The following is a 16,892-nucleotide window of genomic DNA, read 5'->3' as shown; positions in this document are numbered from 1 at the left end:
ACAAGCTTACATTTACTGCTTTAGTTCGTTCATTAACTCACTATCTGTGGTTCTTGTGTTGTCTGTTTACGCTGTAGTGAGTTAACAGTCAGTAATAAATGTGCAAACATCTGAGCCGGATGTGTCCTGCGTTTGCTTTGCTTTGTCTGATTGCAATTTGCGTTGTGACTATAATTAGCTCTATACAGCGGCAGTAACGATTATACACCATCACAGATTAGACTTCTGTGGAGGAAGGCCTCTGTCCCCTCGTAGGTTTAAATACCTTTGAAAAAGAAGGCCTCCCCTCGTATTTGGGCCACGGCGTCGAACTGGCTGGTGCATCTGTCCGGGGCATCTCGCGCCAGCCTGAGAGAGATGGATGAGGCAGGAGGAAAGTTGGAGGAAGGACAAAAGGAAAGTTTTAGAACTGAGAGAGAGGAACGAAGACGGAGGTGTAAAGACATCACATCCTGAGCACAGTGTCCGACGTTACATCTCCTCCTCCCATAAAACAAAACAAACCAAAAACAACAGCCACTGAGACACGGAGTTCATGGAAACAGATCCCGTTTGAAGCCATTTGCATCCAGAAAACAGCAGCGCCGCTATAATTGCACTCACCTACTGAGCGACTCCCAACGTGTGCACGCACGCACATGTGTTTCCTTCAATTAAATAGGCTAAACATTAGGTGAAACGCTGCCACGCTGACACGCTGAGGTCTTCCAGCGCATTTATCCCCAAGGCTAATAAGTGAATTAAAGCTTTGACGTGGTCGGCCTGCCAATGACGGAGCCATTAGCACCACAGGCCCGCCACTGTGAGTGGGAGGCCGAGAGCTCTCGTGTTGTCAACAAAGATCTCTATTCAGAGGTCTATTAACAAGACGCCGCTGCCTAGTGGTCAGCATTTGTGACCCCTGTCAAGCATTATCTAGCTTTCGCCGGCACATAATGACCAGATGGAGGTGGCAGGAAAAAAAAACGGAGTAATGACGACGGCTGATACGAGTGATGGAAAGTGGGTTTTATATGCCTGTTTGGTTTCAAATTGCTGCTCGGTCTTTGTTTGAAAGCGTGTGCAAGCGTGGAGGTCAGGAAATCTGAACACTCCCAAAGCAACCTGCCCTGTTTTCATGCCATTAATCCAAAAGGGTGACCAGGACAAGGGCGGCTGCTTCGTCTCGGCGGCGACAATAAACCGGAAAAAGTAACTCGTGAAAGGACACCAACAGCACTGTTCTATTAAATACATACACAGGAAATGACTGCCGTATATATAACGGATAATTGATGGGTGAATTAATATCGCCTCCACATAATGACACTATTAGGAAACACGTTATGAAGATTTAATTGGATTACCTTTGATATTACTCCTTATACTTACTTTCAGTGAAGAATTACGAGGCGTCTGTTTGTCTTTCCTCTGCCGGTTTAAATTAGCCGGCCGGCGGACATGCAGATTATTTACAGCAACATCCATTAACTGCACTAAAGCTAATATACGCCAAATTAGATTTAGTTTTCCCGAAAAAAAAAAGCTGCTCTCTAATGTTTCTGCGGTCAACTTGAACGTCCAGGACGCCTGCCAGAAACTCACTTAATATCTGAACATAGCTGCAATTAGGTTGTTTTTATGAATTAAGTCTTCGTTTGTTCCCAAGATTATAAACTAGGTGGAATAATGGCGGTCGGTTTACGCGCAGTAAGCAGAAAGAATATAGGGTGAGTTAATCTTAAATATTAAATTATAGATATATTACTGCTACATCTGTAAAAGATAAAGCATTGAGTTGTTTTAATTAGGTGTCATAAATACGTGTCCTGGCATTTGGGACGAGAAATCGATGAAAAATTCGGGATGTTATGATGATTAGTTGGATAAAAGTTCTGCTTCCACAACAACCGTGAAGTAATGAAGAAACACACCAATAAAAAACCACCTGAGCTGTAATTGTACGTGTGTTTAATTACACTAAGTGGAAGAAATAATGGAAAATGTCTGACATGTGCTTTCTTTTAAGGTGAGCTTTGTAAATATCACTAGTTGACGTCTGCATTATGTATTGTTTTTGGTAATGTGTGCTCAAAAATGGGATTTTTTGAGACGTTTTTCTTTTTAACTCGCGCAGAAACATAGAACTTGATCTGCTCGTTTAATTGCATTTCTTCTGAATTAATATCCCGATGAGATAGAACGGTAAAATACAAATGTCCGGCTTTTATCTTTAATAGATCCTGACTTTCAAATGGAAAAAATGTGGGTTGATAAGCAATAAAAAAGGGGAAAAAAGATCTTGGTCGTTGATATATCAGCTAAAAATGTTTAAATATCTATATTTATATTTTGTGCTGTGTAATTTTGAGGCAAATCAGAGATTGTTGAGCAGAAAAAATTCAATGATTTAAGGTCGAGTGTCTCACAAGTGCTTTGGATTCATATTTTATTATTTAACAGCATATATTTTGCTTACAGTGAGGCTGCAACTAAAAAATATTACTGTTGTAGATTAAACCGCCATTTGATTTCTTAATTATTTGATTAGTTGTTTGGTCTATAAAACACGTTGACCAGTGTTTCCCAGAGACCAAGAGGACGTCACCAAATGTCTTGTTTGATCTACATTTGTGTGAGAAACGTCCTTGACTTTCTAATAAACCAACACAGAGGTGGTTGAGAAAATATTCACATTCATGAAGCTGGAATTGGAGAAGTTTGACCTTCTTGCCTCCAAAAATGATTTAAACTAATTATCAAAATAGTTGGCAATGAATTTAACAGATGAATTAATTACTTTAGCTCTGGTTTACGATGACATATTGACATATTGGTGTACCTTGAAATATTTATGTTAAATAACACGTTTTTATGTGATAATATCAGAGCACTGTGGGAGGTAAACACAACCAGGCTGCTGTTTAGTTCATTACTGGTCTAAACGTGTTGGATAGAATTAATCTGTCATGTTTAACCTGCTCATACTGGAAACAGAAAAGCAGACATTGCTTTAAAAAAATAAAATCAAATTACTGGGATTCTTCCAGGATAAAAAGCACAATTTTCTCTGAAACTGAAATCGCCGTCCGCTGTCCTCCATTAAACAGAACGGGCTCTTCTCATTGGAACGTATTATTTTCAATCATACCACAAATGAAAGTAGCATCTGCAAAAATAATGGGACCCTTAAGCTAATACTTTGTGGAGCACCTGCTTCAGACGATCGCTGCCATTGTTTTGTTAATGAGATCCCTCAACTCGTAGTTTGGCCTCCTTGTCTTCTTCAGCCGAACCGTATTTATCGGGGGTTTCAGATCTTTCCATAGATTAGGAAGCAGATCAGTGTTTTCTTCTCATCCATTCTTGGTGCTTTTAGTTCTTTGTTTTGCCCACAGCTGGACCTTGAGGTTGGAGGTCCGTCTTGAACTTTTCCTACCATCACAACTCTCCTTCAGTTCGATCCGGGTTTCCTCTCGTGGCCATGTCGAGGATGGTTGGCCCAAGGATCTACAACTTCCTAATCGTATTAGTAGAAACGGTCACAAAAAGAAAAACCCACACTGAGGCGGTCTCGTGGCCTTTACCTTGACAATACCGTGCAATTATTTTCTTTCTTACCTCCTCTGACAACTCTGTTCTCTCCTCTCTTGTCCGGTGCACACAGCGATACCAGACTGACATAAAAAGCACCTGTGATTATTCTGCTTTAGAAAAAACTCCCACTGCAATCTACATATAAATCACCACTTCTAAGGGGTGCATAGAAGTTTTAAAAGTCATCGCATAACAGCGTAAGCCTCTTTGTTTTAGTCCTTCCTCTGCCTCAGTGAAGTGAAGGATACCGACACTTTTGATGGATGGTCCCGGCGATTTAAAAATAATGCCACAAAGCAAAGCATTTTCTGGCGCGGTAAGATACAGTAGCGCAGCATGAATCATGGGAAATAATGGACAAAAGACTTCTGGATCCAGGTCATCGCTCAAACTTCACTCGCCGTTCATGCGCCGTGCTGTCTGGTGAACACGCAGCTGGAAAGACTAGATAGCGTCGTTCTGAGCAATGAAACGGGACCCTGCACGAAGATTCATGGTCCTCAGAGGATGAGTTTTATGTCTCATCCTCCCCGTCGTGCCGCTCTCATGCCACGGTGTCAACCGGACCATCCACGGAGGACGAATCTTAATAAGATCTGAAAATATCCTCCATCCACTAATTATATTTCTGCTCCAATTACTGGTTGTTTTATTAATTTTGACTCATATGATCTGCCCCTCCCATGCCTCCGTAAGGACAAATGATGAATGAACATCCAGATGGCCGTGGAATTTCTAGTCATCACGGCCACGGAGGATGAAAATTACTTATTGGTGGTGATCCGCTGGCCTTTAGCAGCGGCGCACTTCCTTGAGTGGAAATGAAGAGCCGGTAAGTGTAATGATTTCATGATGTATATGGCACCCTTGAGGCACATCTTTCTCATTTTTTCTTTGAGGTGTTCTCGAGCAGCACTCTCATGCCAGATGTATATATATATAACATCTTTATGGAAATGGATGGAAGCACTATGAAGTATCCAAACATGATGGTTTGGTCGGGAAATATGTCCACAGAAGAAATATATACAGTAGAACCTGAGCAGACATGGCTGGAGCTGATGGAAGGAGTTATGGATAAGCAGCAAACATGGATAGCTGTAAGTAGAGGATGAAATACAGTCGTGACTCGATAATCTGACACTAAATGTAAAACCTTCTTCTATGTCGGATAGCAAGACTGTCGGATTGTCAAGACGGAGGTCCAGATACAAGGAGGGCTTGATGCTGGAAGGCTCATTAGTTGCTAATATTTAGAGTTGTTATAATAGCTCGTGTATTGTTAGAACACTACGCATCGCTGGATTTCAGGCCATATTGACCAGTGTGATTGTGCACGGGCCTGTCGGTTGACATCAAAGGTAAATACATTCAGACAGCAGGCTGAAGTGACCCAGATCTGATTTTATTTTCTCCTATGTGACCTGTATCTGATCCTTTCATGACAGTCTGAACAACACAGATCCAATTAATGATGAATATCCGAGTATTGAGCGCGGTCGGGGGGACACTAGTGTATTGCTCCGACAGGGTTGGAATCCAAGGCTGTCGGTATGTTAAGTCTGTTTTTACGGGTTCCGTTCATTTTTCCTAACAACCTGTCAGATAGCAGGTTTAGGATTGTCAAGGGTCAGATAATCGAGTCATGACTGCAGTTATAAGTAGAGATGCACGATGTATCGGCGACCACATCGGTATCGGCCCATATTAGTTTTTCCCATATATCGGTATGAATGATCAAATTTAGCTGATGTGAAAAAATGATGATTGTCTAACATCAGCGCCTTCGTCTCTACATTTGCTGCTATTTCACAGATGTTTTTACTTAAATGGTCCTCTAACATTAAATATGTTAAAATATGTTTTACTTTTGTAATAAATTTGGTCTAAATTTCGTCTAATTTGGGCTTCTTTTGAATAGTTTCCACGTTCTCATGGTGCTTACTTTTAGTCATTTTTCAGTCAGAACAAAAGTTGAATATCGACATCGGTAATATCAGTTATCGGCGATATCAGAAATCTTACTATCAGATATCGGTATCGGACAGAAATATCGTGCACCACTAGTTAAAACGACTAAAACAGAAGTAATATGTGATGAGAAAATCCAGCTTCTTTCACTCCAAGTGGTGACAGTATGACTGCAAACTGACCGATTAGTTAAACAACATGCAATTTAAAATAAACTCAAATAAGCTCATTTGGAGCTCAATGTGTTGATGATGGAATCGAACTGGCATGTCTCTGAGAGTACATAAACCTACAAACACTGCTGTACTACGGGCACCACACTGCAGCATTTAGGGGCAGCAAGAGAGTTTTTTTTTGTCCTTACTGTGTTCATCTATAGGGAACGTTTAGTACACCTTCTGCTTCCACACATTTACCAAAGCACTGGACAGAAAGGCCTGAGGGAACCTGGGAAAGCAGGAACCATTACTATGAGAGACGGCCAGAAAAGGAGTAAACGCAGCACGATGAAGAGTTATTCATGAAGAGCTCGGAGTGGATCATTTGTGTGTTTGACTACCGTTGGCATTAAACAAAGAAGGACACCAGATGTCCTACTTACAGGAGCGTGGATCTGTTTTCCGGAAGGTCCAGCAGGACGGGAGGTTCTGCCGTCTGGGAGGGGTTTCCTGGCTGATTTGTGTGGGACACCGAGTCTCTGACTCCTGGGGAGGATAAATGAGATTACATTTCAAATGGACATATAAAAGACATTTAGCCTCTGAGCTACAGGAGGGTTTTTCTTACTGTGGCCTCTTTTTTTACTGGATTATAAAGTCCTGCTCCTCCACGGAAACATTTTTTGTTTCTTTACTGGATCTAGTTGGAGCCAAAACTTTTAATCAAAATAAACAGATTTTAATGAAATATCCCAATTTGGTGTCATATCACAGATGAACAGTCAAGAAGCGAAGACTGTCGATGTTTTCTATTTTTACAGTTTCTGGCTCTGATAAATAGTTTAATTTAAAAAAAAAAAAAAAGCTAACATGCCTTTGAAGCCAGTTAGCAGGTTCTGGCGTTCAGAGGGTTAAACTGAACAACTGCTTTATTTACACTCCGACTATTCAAATGAGCAGATTTGCCCAATTTTTTTGTTAAATATAATTGCCAATTATATCGTGCACCACTGTGTCTGGTCGGACCAAAACAAGCCATTTCGGGGGAATAATGTGGAGGATTTTCTTTCATTTCAAACAAACGTTTAAGTTACTGGAGACCAGATACGACCACTGTGCTGATTCTTCTCATTTTACATGACGGCACACATTTATTTCACCGTCCTGTCTGGTGTTTATCTCTAACTCAGTTCCATTCATCTTCCTCCACTGCAGTCCTGAACTCTTGCTGCACTACCTTCTCACCTTCACCATCATTAGTCTCTCCTCGGCTGCTCTCTACATCAGGGAATGATGTGATAAGGTCATGTGCCATAAAGAGGTCCAATTAACTCCGTCCATGTATTCATTAATCAATAACGCACATCGCTCCACTCTCTCCCCGTCCCGGAATCCTTCGTACCGTACAGCTGCCAGACTCTGACTTTGTCCTCGTAGGGCAGATCGTACTTCAGAGGGTCTCCCACCGGACCCTGGTAGTACGGCCTCATGATGGACTCGATGGCCGAGGTGTGGACCAGGCCGATGGCGTGGCCGAACTCGTGGACCGCGACCGCGAACAGATCCATCCCGTGGGTCTCTGAGGGAAGAAACAGTCGCCGTTAGGTATTTGATTGAGCACGTCTTCATGCGCTATTTAAGGCTTGCAATCGTAGTAAAGCACATTTGAACAGAGGGAATAAAACGCTCCCTCCGCTATCGGAAACGACTCCTTTATTTATTTAGGAGAGAATTCAATCAAAGAATTCTGCACACAGCAGGTTTTCTTTTTTCTGCCATCGTAGTAAATTACTTGTTCAAAACTAACCCTTTTGGGGCAGTAAAAGCGAACAATGAGGATTTTTTTTTACTTCACGAGACGGCGTTATTGCCTTTTTCTAAACACCTTGGCCGTATCACCCTCGGCTTTGATGGAGATCGCCCCTCACCGCTTAAAGTCTGTGATTTCTGCAGAACCAGCGCGGCGCCTGTTTGCATGTTTATCCCCCTTTTATGAGTGAACTCTATAGGTTGCAAGTTAAGAGGCATGACAGACAGCTCTGGTGGCTGTGAGTGCTGTTAGGAATGTGCTGTAGTGAGATAACTATGGTAATACCGCCTGAGCCCCTGGGCTGCCAATCAAAACCTAAGTGCGGAAAGACACCTAAAGAGGCTGCAGGCTATTAAAGCACATTTCCCTGAATGTTCGGCTAAAAAAGAAAAGGCAAAGCTTCCAAAAACTCCTTGTCTGGCTCTGCTAAGCAAGACAAAACCTCGGGCTTGGAGATTTAGATTTGCAAAAAAAAAAAAACGAGTGCTAGCATGTCGAGCCAAGCTAGCTTAGAGTTCCTCGGTGGCTGGGATCAAGGCTGCATTCTGTTAACCTTACGCCGGCCTCGACTTGGGAACATCTCAGCGCCGCCGCTCCATCAAAAGACAAAAGACAATTGCACTTGTCCTTACAACACCTGGGGTATTCAGCGCTAAATGCCAACTCTAATCTACTGGAGCACAAGGTGGCGAGGGGGAAAGGTGGATGAAAGGAAGGATCGAGGGATTCAGAACAAAGTAGGTACCGTGTCATCGAATTTACAGTCCATCTGAGGTTGACAGAGAAAAAAAGAAAACCACACCAGTGCCTGCGGACAAAGTCAGAGCCGAGAGATTTGGGTGGATGAACGAGATTCATTGGGTTAGACACCCATGACGGAAAGAAACAGAGAAAAGAAGAAATGTTTAGAGTAAACAGACAAGAGGCAAAACAACACGATCTGGAAGTGATATTTCTAAATGATGGGACTATTACACAGCAAATACACAACACATTAAGGGGCCCTCCGTCCTGATGGCACCACCAATCCAGAGCGCTACAAACACAGCTCGCAGCGTTTGGTTAAAAGTTTAATAAGGATGCTGTACAGTGAGGTAGACGGAAAGAATCAGGAGCACAAGTAGCCACGGGCGATCCTTTTCATCTGACGCGAATCAACTTAGCATTAAGATCTCGCAACGCCTCGTGACATAACAGCTCTTTCATCAAATTATAGTAAGCGCACAATAGTTTCTGTATGTTTAAAGCAGGTCAAAGTGCTGGAATAAAACAACATGTTCACTTCTCTTGATCTGTTAATATGAAAGGAGGAGAAATCAAAGTTTTTACTTAAAACCTCAGACAACTATTGATTTTCAGATTGAGTTTAACATTGTGCAAATCGTTGAGGATTGGAAAAGACCTCCAATACAAAAAAAATAATTAAAAACAGCCTGCTGTTTTCCTTTACAAGCAGCTTATTATGACCTGCAAAAAAAACAGTTTGTTTCTGAAACTCACAGTCAACATGTGACCGTTTCAAACCCGAGATGCATGTGTTACCTGCTGCCCGCTCCAAAGAGTGAGTTTAGAAGATAATCCAGGCTTATTTCCATTACATACTTTCAGGTTATGTTGGTTTCATAAAGCAAATTCAAAATAGTTCAAGCTCAGTTACTCTGGAAACTTGTGCTGGGAAAGTAAACTGGTACAGAGCAGGCTAACTGTCAGGCTAACTGTCAGGCTAGGTGTCAGGCTAGGTGTCAGGGTAACTGTCAGGCTAGGTGTCAGGCTAACTGTCAGGCTAACTGTCAGGCTTGGTGCCAGGCTAACTGTCAGGCTAACTGTCAGGCTAGGTGTCAGGGTAACTGTCAGGCTAGGTGTCAGGCTAACTGTCAGGCTAGCTGTCAGGCTAACTGTCAGGCTAACTATCAGGCTAGGTGTCAGGCTAAGTGTCAGGCTAGCTGTCAGGTTAACTGTCAGGCTAACTGACAGGGTAGCTGTCAGGCTAAGTGTCGGGCTAAGTGTCAGGCTAGCTGTCAGGTTAGGTGTCAGGCTAACTGTCAGGCTAGCTGTCAGGCTAACTGTCAGGCTAAGCCCAAGTTGTTGCTTAACCAGAGCTCCTGTAACATCGATCCGACAGGAAAGCCGGGATTATTCAACTGACTCTCTGGTGTTCATCCATATTGTTTGACTTTTCTATCAGTCCAAAAATTGAAGTTTACAGAAAATCAACTTAAATAAATAATAATTCAAATAAATGAATCAACAATAAATGATCAGATGTAGACATACGCATCTTTAATTATATGGTGTGTGATCTAAAACATCCCAACAGAATGACAGTAGCTAATAAATGTGGAAACTACATAAACAGTTAACACAGAAAATAAATAAAAAGGAGACAATGCTGATCAGAAATGTTGTATTTCAATTTAAAGGCCTCATGCCACAAAGTGAATGACTGTAGTATTATTTATTATTCTCAAAAATAGAAATGTGAACAATAGGGATAAGAACACAGGAGAGAAAATACGCTGAATTAATTTTATGTCACGATATTTCGTCGCCACTCTTCTGGATAACGATGTTAAGAATAGCGTGTTGGAATCTTCATTAGACGCAAACCTCCAGCATGAATCATAATTACAGTCTACATAGCAACGTAGCATACTAGCAATACCTTACTCACAGATCACACGTTTTATTTCACTTCTCTTTATTTATCCAATCAGGTTGTGTCAAAACATTTTAATCTTAGTAGCTGTCAGGATTGTCTTTCATTCATGGCAGTTTTTGGTTACTACACGTTTGGATTCTTTGCATGTTTCTCATCGTAAACGCTGTTCGGCGGCCATGAACTGCTGTTTGTCACCGCGGCTCCATCCGATGCACGCTCGACCTCTTGGTTAGTTAAGAATAGCGCGCACACGCAATTACCGTGACTACTTGAACCCGTATTGAATTAGCCTGATTGCTTGAACCTGAGCTGACCTTTACAGAATCGCTCCGGCCTTGATTGATTCGTCGGGTTCGCTCAAGTCATGCGTTGGACTTTAACTCTTCTCGGCGCTCTTTATAGAAAAAGCCTCCTTGAGCTTAACAAAGTTGTTTTCACGCCTAAACCAAAGCGCCACACGGAGGTTAAAAATACCCGTACAGTATTTATTGAGGTCAACCTGAGGCGGCACTTCGAGGTGAAGGGCTTGTTGACTTTACAGGCGCTCACCTTTAATAGTAGGAGAAGAAGAAGAACGGAGGCGATGGTGGAGGTTTTTCTTTAATTTCAGAAGCAGCCTAATAATCTATTCTGGTGATTTCTGCATCCACAGCTGACCCACATATTTTGTTGCTGCATTTTTCATCCACAGAGAGAGGATGCTATTACCCGTATGTAGATTATTGGAAAGTACAGTCAAGCAATAACTGCATTCGGCGCTGCAGCTACAGCTCAGACCTCAAATAGAAAGCTGACCATGAAATCAATATCGCTGAAGAGGAATGGCCTTGAATCCTCGCAACTATATGAGGAAAAAAAAAGTGTCTGGAGAAATGAAAATTAGAGTTTGAAATATTAATCAAAGTTTACTGAACTCCACCGAACTTCCAAGAAGTGGATCCTAAACACAAGCCAGACTCTCATCCATAAGTTATGAGGGATGTTAAATTTGGAAATCAAGGGATTGTGACCAAAATATGCACCGGGCGTTCCTAATTGACCTCAATCACATCTCTGGGATCTCTTGTTTTCTATGTGTGGAGATAAGTGGATGCTAAGAAGTCCAGCGGTAACGGGTCAGGTTCTGTTTGTAAATCTTCTTTCCTCTTTGCATTTAGAGACAACTCTCTTTTTTTCTGTGATTTGGGACCGCAAAGGCACACGTAGCATATACAAAGAGCTTTTATGTCTGCATCGGCTCCCTTTGTGAGCGTCTAGTGTGTTAAATTAGATAAGTTGGCAGCTCCGGGACAATGGTCCTTTCAGCCACCGAGCGGGCCGGATGGCTGCTAAGCACAACAGGAGATGTGGGACTGTCACATCAATGGGCCACATTTTAATTAATACATTTTCAGTTTGCGACAATGAGCAGCAATCGTCAGATGCATGCAGACGCATCTGGCTCGCAACCAGCAACAGGTAGACGCTGAGAAAGAAGAAGAAAGGATGCAACCAGTTAGTTTTATTCTGACTCAGGAAGCATTTTGTGAGTAAAAAAAGCTACTGCTGACGTATAATTAAGACAAAATAATCTGTTTGTAATCAGAATTCAATCAACTGTTTCTCATAGTTTAATGTTATAAAAGGAAACCAGGTATCTCAAAATAAAATTGCAACTGCAATGTGTGTTAAACCGTCTCATTAAAGCTGCTAGATCCATCCATCCATCATCTCTACACCTTCATCCTCACTAGGGGGGCGGAGTCTATCCCAGCCGACTCAGGGCGAAGGCAGGTTCACCTGGACAGGTAACCAGTCTATCACAGGGCTACACTTAGAGACAGACAACCAAGCACACTCACATTCACACCTACGGACAATTTACAATCACCAATTAACCTCAGCATGTTTCTGGACTGTGGGAGGAAGCCGGAGAACCCGGAGAGAACCCACGCTGCACGGGGAGAACATGGAGACTCCACGTAGAAAGATCCCGGGTGTCCTCACCGGGACGCGAACCGGCGACCTTCTTGCTACGAGGCAACAGTGCTAACCACAGCTCCACCTTGCTGCCCTGCGTTCACATTGTTTAATTCTGACCCAACCATCTGAACGACACAGCCAAAGTCAGACCAAGCAATATCTTTGCAATCATCTGTCTTCTGGGGATGCTAACCGGCGACCTTCTAGCTGCGAGGCGCTAACGATGGTAACCACCGAACCACTGTGCAGCCCCTGCTAGAATCACTATTCTAACAATAATAATCATGGATCAGGTGACGTTTCCAGTGTGTTGAGATGGTTTTATGCTCTACAACTTTCCCTCACTCTCACTTCTTTCATCAGCTGTTGCAGGAAGTTGTTCTCAATGAGTTTCAACTTCTAAAACCACAGTAAGGTACCTGTCCAGCACCAAACAGTAAACAGGAAGTTAGCTGGTGAACACAGCGGCGCACTTAACGGCTAATGAGACGGATATTTCCCTCAGGTGCCGGTGGGAGACAGCGAAGAGGAGAGTTAATTTTGCCAGATGGCCAGAAACATGATTTCATATAAATGCTAATGTTCACAATATCAGCTTTATCACAATAACTCAACAGTCAGCGCAGGAACAGGAGAAGCAGGAGAATGCTGTGGTGGAATCGTAGCTGCACTTTAATTGAGCAGAACTAAAACCCAGTCAGGAGCTAAAGTGCACGCAGCGGGTCACTTATTACCTATAAGAGTGAAATGAGCTAAACCATCCCAACACCACATTAGAGCTACACAGTTAATTGGGAGAGTATTATTATTATTTGAAGTGCGTTACAAAGAAATAAATGATTTGAAATTCTATAATTAGGAAGTAGAGGTAAAGTCCCACGATGCTAACGGCTCAAAGTGTAGGAGAGAGATCGCAAGGACACGGATGAAACGTTCAAGAAAAGCAGCGTACAAATGATGTCGTCTTCAGTGCACTGCTTATATCTAAAACCACATAAAGTCTATGCTTCAAACATCACATGGTTGTTTTTATTGACTGACTGTCCATAACAAACAGGTTTGAGCCCTTTATGGAGCGTAAGCAGAGGAGTTTACCAATGAGAAATACTGATATGTTGCATTTGATGAACCTTTCATCACCGAGAGTGAAAAAGTGGCCTTGAAAGCCGGAGCGTCTAACAAGGTAAGATGATTCACAGCTCGCCAGCGTTTCGCTCTCATCCACAGCGAGAGGCTTGTTTGTAACGCCGCCGCCTTCCATCAGGCCGCTGCCACCGCTGAGTAATGCATGACGGCAAACATAAGTCAGAAAATTGTCATTTGTTTTATTTCTCAGTGTTATTCGTCCATAAGACAGTTTGAGGAGATAATTGGGGTCGTGAGGGACCACGCCTCTGACCCGGACCTCGCTCCCATTAATCAAAACCCCGTCGATGACGATGATGCTGTAAACCAGTCCAGCATCGTGTCTCCGTGTCATGACACCGCCGCAGCCTGCTGGGAGGTTTAATTGGAGCAAACTGAGCTGCAGCAACATATGGCTCTCAGCTTTAGCAGGGGCTGGAGCAGGGAATGGAAATGAACACAGGTTCTGGCTGCGTATCATAGACTCACCAGCCGATACAATCAGCATCATCTACACCCCCGCTATAAGCCTCCAGGTCTGCAGCTGCATCGCGAGCCTGTGAGCCTGGAGGGGGCCAATCTGTCAGACTTTAGTCATAAATATGTGAGGACTATGTGCCATGAAGAATTCTGCTTTTATCTAAATCACGTGATCGGTTGACGGTTGTTTGCACACAAACACGTTTTTCTCAATATGGGAACTGCAGAAATGAGGAAAGTGTCTCATCTGGGATATTACAAGGTAATAACTCAGTAGCGGTGGAGATTTCAGATCTATTATTTAAAGGGAGGTTTGGCACTCTGGGAAATATTAGAGTACTTATCAGCTTTCTGGCTGAGAGTTAGAAAACCGACTCCACTTATGTGCACGTATGTTGTAGCTGAGCACCAAGACGGGAAACAAAGAGAAACAGCAAACAAAGCTCTGTCCAAGGGTAACAGAATCCACCGAGGCTGTTTAATCTGGAGAAAAAAAGGACGACTGCATGGATTTAAACAGAACCAGGTGGACTATTTTCAGTGTCTGTGACCCACGACTCTGTAGCTTCAAGCAGAACTTGTGTTTAAATAGTTTTTATGTCGCTTCCTGGAAATGACTGGAGTCTGACCTATTTACTACTTTTTTTGTGGACTGTTTATTTACTATTTATTTTGAATCACTATTACGTTTACATTTTTACTTTATCATCTTGTCTTGAAGTGGCTGCACGGTGTCTCGGTGGTTAGCACCGTCACCGGTTCACGTCCCGGTGAGGACTCAGGATCTTTCTGTGTGGAGTCTCCATGTTCTCCCCGTGCACCGTGGGTTCTCTCCGGGTTCTCCGGCTTCCTCCCACAGTCCAAAAACATGCTGAGGTTAATTGGTGATTCTAAATTGTCCGTAGGTGTGAATGTGAGTGTGCTTGGTTGTCTGTCTCTAAGTGTAGCCCTGTGATAGACTGGTTACCTGTCCAGGTGAACCTGCCTTCAGTCAGCTGGGATAGACTCCAGCCCCCCATAGTGAGGATTAAGGTGTAAATAGATAATAGATGGATGGATTTTGTCTTGATGTAAACCCCCTTGAGTTGCATTTGCTGTTTGAACTATGATGCACAAATAAAGTTATTCTTATGATTCTTATTATTAATATACTACTCATCTAATTTTTGGCAAGAAATCGAATCAGCTTATTGCCCAAAGAGTCAAATCTTTCTGTGAAGAACTACAGTTTGAAAACACAGGAGCAAAATAAACAAGTTCAATGAATAAAAAAAAGATGCAGAATGTTTGTCATGTCTGAACCGAGCCTCCTGTTTTTTTTACAGGATATGTTTTGCACAGAATCTTCTAGATAAACGTGCTGAGTTAAAGGCGTGCTACTAAACACAACAGAAACACTTCAGCTGATTAAAGTAGACTAGTTCTTTACCGTCGTCCCTCATAATGACAAACACGTTTCTAAAGACAGATTGATATTCCTGTTTGTCCACAACCCTGACTATCGCATTACCGCGTCATTGTGTCCAAATCGCTCCTTCATTGATCCTCATTAGAGCACCTGCTTTGATTGCTGTCAGATAAAACACCGAGATTAGCTCCAATAAGCTGCTTTTTTTTCTCCCCTTCCAACCGATTTTCACATTTCAAAAGACTCGATTCTCGTGAGAAACGGTATCAATAAAAAAAAAGCAAACTTTGGTTTTCTTTTGCTAATTGCACATAAAACGATTTCACGGGTGTCGATGACACATTAGAGCGGTTTGCTTGTTCGGAGGAAATGAAAAGTCGTCTTTTATCTGTTCATCAACGCCGCTGTAGTCGCCACACTGTTACGTGTCGTATTTTTAGTTTCAGACAAATGAAGTCTTAATTATAGAATCTGGAACGTGAACAAACGGGAGCAGCACAGCTTGACTCCACAGTACAATCAGAGCTCTAGCGCTGGATGCAGAACTTTTGCCGAGTACGGAGGCTCACACCAGCTTCAATCACTTTTTCTTTAAGTTTTCTAGACGCCGACTGTTTCAATTTCTTTCCTTCAGAGCACTGCAGGAGTCTCTCACAAGTTTTGACGAGATGCTTCCAAGAATATCACACGACGCTCTCCTTCTGCGCCTCGATTCAGAGGCTCGCTCTCTCTCCACCCAGTAGCAAGAAATGTGCGACGCCGCCGACTCTGCCCCTCACCTGGTGATCTGAAGGTCCAGGCCTCGTCGTCGTCGAAGTGCGTGTCTCCAGCCGTGAACCTCTCTCCGGGGAAAAAGGCGTGCGCCACGGTGCCCCCCGGCCCGTCAAACGGATATCCGTCGTTGTGGTCGGCCTTGGTGAAGTCGATCTGGATGTCGGCGTCGCTGCCGGCCACCTCGTGGAAGTTGAGCGGCGCGATGTCACTCCAGACCTTCAGGGCGTAGTACATCAGGGCCCGAACGGTGTCCCTGCCCAGCAAGGCCGAGTCCTTGGGGAAGGTCCTCACTCTGAGACAAGAGTGTGATGAAGGAAAGAAGAAAGAAACAGAGAGGGATTAGTGAGAGGTAGATTTTAGATGTGAGCAAAAATCAGAGCGCAAAGAAAAAACATACATGTGTGCACGTCTGAGTCTGAATTGTTCACTTAAAACCATTTAAACTGCACTTAATGTCCTGAAACCTACATTGAAGGCATTCTGTGATAGCTTAGATTAACAGATTACTGGAAAACACTTAATAAATAGTACACGACTAGGGTTAAAATGTTCTTTCAGCATGAGATGCATCATTTAAACTAGAGTTCACCACCAATATATTGTGTCACTATTCAGGTAAATTGCTTTAATTGTACTGTTACTGCATATTTAGATAATATAACTTTATTCATAATACGGTTGATTTAAGCTGGAAATAAGGAAAAAAGCACTCTAAGGTGTATTTTCTTGAAAGCTTTTTAGCAAAATAAGCACATTTATTGTGTTCAAAAGCAACCGTTTTAGTTAAACCTAGTGCATTAAAAGTTGTGTTTTTGATATGCATACATGTATTTAAATTTGGATTTTGATGGTTGATATTCTTCTATAAACACAGGCTGTTATTCTACAAGCACAATAAAAGCAAGAAGTATATTTATTGTGTCTCATAAAAGTACATCCATAGCCTGAAACAAGATGGATGGATGGATG

The 16,892-nt window shown here is 42.6% G+C and overlaps 1 protein-coding gene across 1 annotated transcript in view; it reads right to left on the bottom strand.

Annotated features, from left to right (window-relative positions):
• The window catches only part of mmp17a (matrix metallopeptidase 17a), a gene marked incomplete at its 5' end in the record, with an annotated part of 53,198 nt that overhangs the window by 11,516 nt on the left and 24,790 nt on the right, over positions 1-16,892 (bottom strand). Inside the window, 4 exons of the mRNA XM_008286781.1 lie at positions 266-348; positions 6,149-6,251; positions 7,108-7,284; positions 15,929-16,215. Coding sequence (XP_008285003.1) covers positions 266-348; positions 6,149-6,251; positions 7,108-7,284; positions 15,929-16,215 — 650 coding nt within the window. The remainder of the gene's footprint in view (positions 1-265; positions 349-6,148; positions 6,252-7,107; positions 7,285-15,928; positions 16,216-16,892) is intronic.

Source organism: Stegastes partitus, unplaced genomic scaffold, assembly GCF_000690725.1.
Source record: "Stegastes partitus isolate 25-593 unplaced genomic scaffold, Stegastes_partitus-1.0.2 Scaffold469, whole genome shotgun sequence".
Taxonomy (NCBI): Eukaryota; Metazoa; Chordata; class Actinopteri; family Pomacentridae; genus Stegastes; species Stegastes partitus.
Note: the sequence above shows the minus strand (reverse complement) of the source record. Positions and strands in the feature narration are given on the sequence as shown.